We start from the raw sequence: 6,356 nt of genomic DNA on the forward strand, positions 1-6,356 counted from the left end.
GACATGGTTATGGAAAAAGCATGCTGCAAGTGAAGTCAGTTGATTGAAGCAGAAAGCATTGAAAGTAGAGGGTTAGTTTGACAGCCAACCAACAAGCATTTTCAGAAGGTCAGCAAAGGTAGCTCCTGTATTCACTCTTGAAAAGTTTCATTAACACCTTAATAATTATAAGAACCCAATTAATGTCAATCTTCCCTATTGTCCTTCTTCACAGCATTGTTAATCAAAGTACTGGTGCTCTTAAAAGCTTACTTTTTCAGCTCTATTTTTTGGTGATCAACTTTTTTTCCTTCAAATAAAATGTAAATTTTCTGCTTTTTGCTTTGTCCTCTTTGTAGATTATCCTCTATTGTACTGATATGTAAAGCAGTCTAAGCAATAAAAAATATCTTCATGACATTCAAAATATATACGGTACCTTTTAAACATGTAAAACTCAAAGCTGTGAATCTAGTGATGTATTTGTTTTAAATTTCTTTGATCTTTTATAAAAAGAAATATATGGAAGGGAATGCAGAATGAGGTTCTGCTAAAACAGATAACGTCAAATCTAATGATGTTTGTAGTTTCGTCAGTTGGCCAAGTCTTAGAAAATCAGGCCTAACTGTAATGAGAACAAATTGCTTTTCAGGCAGCCACCTTCTCCATTCAGTTTTGTTGTTTTGATTAGCAACCATTTTTAATTTAAATCACCTATGTGAAGTCTATTTCAAATGTGTCTATTTGCTGATGGATAAATGATGATGGTTTTCAGTTTCTGTATAGTAATTGAATTTGTGGGATTTCTTGTACAGGTAATTATATTTTACTTTATTTCTTGTACAGGTAATTATATTTTACTTTAAATCCATTCTTTCTCATCCCAGACATGCAAAAGTAATCCATTCCATTAGGGAGCCAGTGTCTGGTTAATTATCTGGTCTGCATGACATAGACACAGTTACAGTAAATAATTAATTTAGGAAGCTGGTTTCAGATCAGTTTATTTACTAGGTCCAAGCTAATTCTGTCATAGAATAGAAAAACAGATGTTTTCACGAAGCACTGGTCAGCTTTGTAATTTTCGTCAGGAATTAGTCGAATGAAGGCATTGGCTGCCTTCTGGCTGTGCACATATGGAACATGTTGACCAGGCTACGCTGGCCTCATACAGCGGGCAACCAATTGATTTTTTTTTAATAAATAAATGTTTCTCATGCCTTATGAGGGGATGCTCAGGATGTTTCCTTTGTCAGATATGGTTAAAATGACAATACTGTAGATATACACAATCAGTTACAGTCATTAGGTTACAGTCCCATTGAGAAGAGTTATACAGACAAATGGGGATCTATATTTTAAAATCATGTCTATAGTGGCTTTCTCTTTACTTTACATAGTTATTCTGACAATTTATCATTAATTGTGACCAGAGAACTGCATGGAATTAGGGGCAATCTCTATGTAGCTGATATATAGTTGTTAAGCTAGACAGAGCAATTGCCGTAAAGAGAGGAATCAGTTAAATCATATAAACATCTTGGGGGCTTAGGTGAAGTTCTTGGGGACTCATATATTACAGAAATGATTTAAGAGGTCAATAGACTGAGAACTTAAAATGTATTAGAATGTTTACCAGAGCTAGAAGCATGCCTTGTAACTATTCCTGTTTTTCTAGGGCTTTCCTAATTTTTGGAAATAACATTTTATTTTTTTATACCAATGGATTTTTTTTAAGACAAGGCTTATTATAGTTGGAAAGGAGCTTTTATATTCCTAAAGGGTATCTAAACCCAAAAGCAAAAATTTTATAAAATGTAATATGTTGCAGCTCACAAATCCATAATATGGTGGATTCATTAGGCTTGTTTTGCTTATATTTTCCCATGTTGATATGGCCAGTAAGTCTGTTATTTTTCAACTTCCTTTAACAGACTACCAAAAGTGGCAGAATGTGGGCTGAGACAAACCATTTAACACTAACAGGTGTGCAATGGTCAGTTTTTAATCATTTATGTAAAATCTTTTTCCCAAAAGAAAAAAAAATGTTAATGTAACCGCTTAAAAAGTGTTAGTGGAAGTTTAGGTTTCATTTATTGGTCACATCTATCTAAATGTACTAGTACATCTAGCACTACCCATCCCACAGGTTGACAATGCTGCTGTCCAAGGGTGGCTCTGTTGAGTAGAGCCACTCTGAGGCAGGAAGTTTTATGTTTAGGTTTAGATGTGCTCGATTTGGAGACTAATTATATACCGTTGAACTGTTATAACTATGTGAAATAGGTAGTGTTTTGATTACTTTTGCTATGTCTGCTTAATTTATACTGTACATAAGATTAAATACAATAAAAGGTTCTGGATGCTACTATAATATGTGGCATTTTAGAATGAAAAGAAAAAAGAAAGCAAGTCAAGGAAGGCTATTGTTGTAGGAGGTTACTGACATACATCTCCATTGTGCTTTCCCTTCCTCTTTTAAAAGCAGGAAAATACTAGTTTACCTTGCTTTTTAAAACTTCTGCATTTGTTACTGCATGTGCAAAATGCTTATAATTTTATATATAGTTAAATATCACAGTTTAATTTGTATTTAGATACCCCTAGATACATATTCTGGAGTATATACACATCTATAAATAGAAACTTTTAAAATATGTATTATACTATACTTGGACTAACCTTATTTTATTTCTGTTTTGTTACAGTTCATCGCCTTTGCTTCCTTATTCTTCATCTTGGTATCTATAACTACATTTTGCCTGGAAACTCATGAAGCATTTAATAACATTATTAACAAAACTGAGAAAGTAAATAATGGCACTGAAATGGTGTCATTAATTGAGATTGAAACTGACCCTGCATTGACATATGTTGAAGGAGTCTGTGTGGTATGGTTTACATTTGAATTTTTAGTACGTGTCACTTTCTGCCCTGACAAACTTGAATTCATCAGAAATCTATTAAACATAATAGATTTTGTGGCCATTTTGCCATTTTACCTGGAGGTGGGACTAAGTGGACTTTCCTCCAAAGCTGCTAAGGATGTACTAGGGTTTCTCAGGGTTGTGAGATTTGTTCGCATCCTTCGAATTTTTAAACTGACCAGACATTTTGTAGGACTGAGAGTGCTTGGGCACACTCTTCGAGCTAGCACTAATGAATTTTTGCTTCTCATAATATTTTTGGCTCTAGGAGTCTTAATATTTGCCACAATGATCTATTATGCTGAGAGAATCGGTGCCAGCCCGAATGATCCATCAGCAAGCAAACATACACAGTTTAAAAACATACCCATTGGGTTCTGGTGGGCTGTGGTTACTATGACAACATTGGGATATGGTGACATGTATCCTCAAACTTGGTCAGGGATGTTGGTAGGTGCACTATGTGCTTTGGCTGGAGTACTAACAATTGCAATGCCTGTTCCAGTCATTGTTAACAATTTTGGAATGTACTACTCCCTTGCTATGGCAAAACAGAAGCTTCCAAGAAAAAGAAAGAAATATATCCCACATGGACCTCAGGCTGGTTCCCCCACTTTCTGCAAGATGGATCTTAACATTGGATGTAACAGCACACAGGTGGATGCATGCCTGGGCAAAGATAACCGAATGATGGAACACAATATGTCAGGTATAGTAGAAGTCTTGCAACCTAAAGTAATACAAAAAACAACAACTTTATAATAACAATGAACCTCTGTAAGGTTTTTATAACTGTCTATGTCCCCATTGAGGAAATTTCCCTTTACTTCCAGACCATGTGACAAGGGGTTAAAAACAAAAATAAATATCATTACGCTTATTATTATTACTTAGTTCATTGAACTGTATTCACTTCAATAACTTAATCATGGGAATAGGAAACTCATATTAACTTCACATCCCCCCCCATGTAATTGGGTGTTCAAGGTTAGCACATGTACACCTGGCTCAGTGAAAAATGCACTCTTTACCTTAGTAAATTACTTGTTTATATTGCTAATGGCTAAATAGGGAAAAAGTAAGTTATAAGCATGTATGTTTTATATACATTTCTAAGTTCTACAGTTGTCAGGTGCGTCCGCGGGCAAGCAGCACGGAGGAAACCCGCTGGCAGGAAGCAGCCTAAAAAGTCCGGAGGCAAGTTAACAAAAGGGCAATCCAAAGGGGTAGTCGAGCGCAATCCGAGATCGAGACAGGCAGCAAGGGTCAGAGCCGATAATCGATCCTGGGTCGGTACACGGGAAGTCAGAAGAGGGTTCAGGTAACAAGCAGCAAGGCACATAGGAGGAGAGCTTCGTATGTCACACCATGAGGTGGAATAACTCAGCACTGAGCCAGGGCTCAGGCCAGGTTTTTATAGCCAGTGGGTGTGGGTCCGCCTCCTGGTCTCCGAGGCGACCAGGAGTCTTCCCTTCCCGTGGCAGGCGGAAGGTGTGTGTGTGTGGGCTGGGGAACCTCCCCCAGCAAGGCCACAACTGAAGCTCAAACAGGCGCACGTGTGTTGCGCGCACGGCCCCGGGATGCGCGCGCAGCCTGTGTACTGCGCACGCGCAGCTCACGCACGCGTAGTAGCCGCCGGAGCGCCCGTGGGTCTGCCAGGCTGAAGGAAGGTCTGTACTCTATGCCGTACCCTCTGACCTCGTGGGGAGGTGACGCCCCTGGCATCCTGACAACAGTTTACAATCTGGCATCGTCTATATCAGTGGTGGCGAACCTATGGCACGCATGCCAGAGCAGGCACGCGGGCCGTTTCTGCTGGCACGCGAGCCCAGGTCCGCCGCACTGCTTCAAAGTTCACTGATGGACATGCAGGAGCAGAACAGAGCTTCGGAGACGTTGTCATCTGCTGCCGCGCAAGCGCACTGAGGATGAGACCAAGAGCCACGCAGGCGAAAAACTGCAGTACCCCAAAAAGTCAATAAAAGACACTTTAAAAGCCCCCACAGGTCATCAATTTAGAGATACCCCAAAATACTGGCCCTAGGATTATTGCTCTCACTCCGGCGTGCGCGGCGATACCCAACATGTGTAGCGCGTTCGTCGTTATATTCATTAACTAAACAATCATATTTTTTTACTTACAATTTCTTTTTTTTGCACTTCCTGGTCCACTTTGACACAAATTATGTAATCATGCCAAAGCATCACATCCTGGGAAGGACTACATCAGCAGAACATTGCTGGGAAATCTCATCTGTAATCTCATGAGATCTCAGGGAAAGGCATTTTCCTCCACTGGGATAAGAAGCATGGTCACATGTCCTAGTCACATGTGCCAGAGATCCAGGAAGTAAAGGGAGATCTAGTACTCTGCCCTTTATTAAAATAGCCAATGTCAGAAGACTGGGGAAGAAAAGAAAAAAAAGGTATGCAAAAAATAAAAAGCCTGCAATTATCTAGAAGTATGTGTTTGTAGATTGTCATCACTAAACATTTCTAAAAGGTCCCTTTGTTGTTATTTTGAAGATATGGGTAAAGTTCCTCTTTAAAGATAAAAGCAAAATGGCTTTCAGGAATTAGTATTTTTATATTTTTATAGTGGACAAATTGGCAAGAATGATTTATTCTTGTTATTGTAATAGTTGTCTGCATTTCAGTGGTTTGTATTGTTAAGACGAAGGAGACTAAAAAATAAAAAGGGGGACTTTAAAAACCAGCAGTCTAGCTTTAAGGGCACTATGTTTTTCTATGGCTCTGTGTCCTGTGGAGATGTGTACTCTAATAGGTAAGAGTTATGGAGCAGAATTAAGCATTTGTGGGATGTTCCACTGTCTCATTGGTTTTTTATCCCAACATAGCCCAGGCCGTCTATAGCTAAAATAGACATTTATACCAGTTCATCATTGCTCCCACCTCCAACAAGCATGGTGATGTGGAAAAGCCTAGTATCCCTCAGTGCTGGCCTGATACTGTGTCTGGAGAATGCTGCCTTTTTTTGGGTTCCTTTACTGTTACAACCCAGTGCAGTGGATGTTGCCATGTGGACTGGCATAAAATCATTGGCCATCTAGCTATGGATAAGTCACCCCATATGGTTAGGGAGATGGGTTGGTAGTTTTTAGCAAAATAAATAAAAAAGGAGGAAAAGCAGGTTGGTGTATGCAAACCTGGGAAGTGGGCTTTTGATAAAAGAACAGGTGTATCACTGTGGAACAGATTATTCTTAGTCCATGCATCTCTACTGTCTATGTTACAATTCGTGTGTGCATATGTGTTAGCATGAACAAATGTACATTTAAAGGAAACCTTTTACAACGCTGGACAAGTAACACAGAGTCTATGGTAAAAAAATGTATAGGAAACATTGTTTTCAGTGGAACCTGTATATCAAATTGATAGTAGATTTAGAGATATAGGTATATACAGGTGAATTTATATGCAAATCCTGCA

The 6,356-nt window shown here is 38.8% G+C and overlaps 1 protein-coding gene across 6 annotated transcripts in view; it reads left to right on the forward strand.

Moving 5' to 3' along the window:
* KCNC2 (potassium voltage-gated channel subfamily C member 2) overlaps positions 1–6,356 on the forward strand; it is a 191,225-nt gene that overhangs the window by 169,228 nt on the left and 15,641 nt on the right. For all 6 annotated transcript variants that reach the window (XM_018572867.1, XM_018572879.1, XM_018572885.1 and 3 more), the window contains exon 2: positions 2,688–3,615. In XM_018572867.1, the coding sequence (XP_018428369.1) occupies positions 2,688–3,615 (928 nt within the window). The remainder of the gene's footprint in view (positions 1–2,687; positions 3,616–6,356) is intronic.

The sequence above is a fragment of the Nanorana parkeri genome, unplaced genomic scaffold, assembly GCF_000935625.1.
Source record: "Nanorana parkeri isolate BGI_ZX_2015 unplaced genomic scaffold, ASM93562v1 scaffold45, whole genome shotgun sequence".
Classification (NCBI taxonomy): domain Eukaryota; kingdom Metazoa; phylum Chordata; class Amphibia; order Anura; family Dicroglossidae; genus Nanorana; species Nanorana parkeri.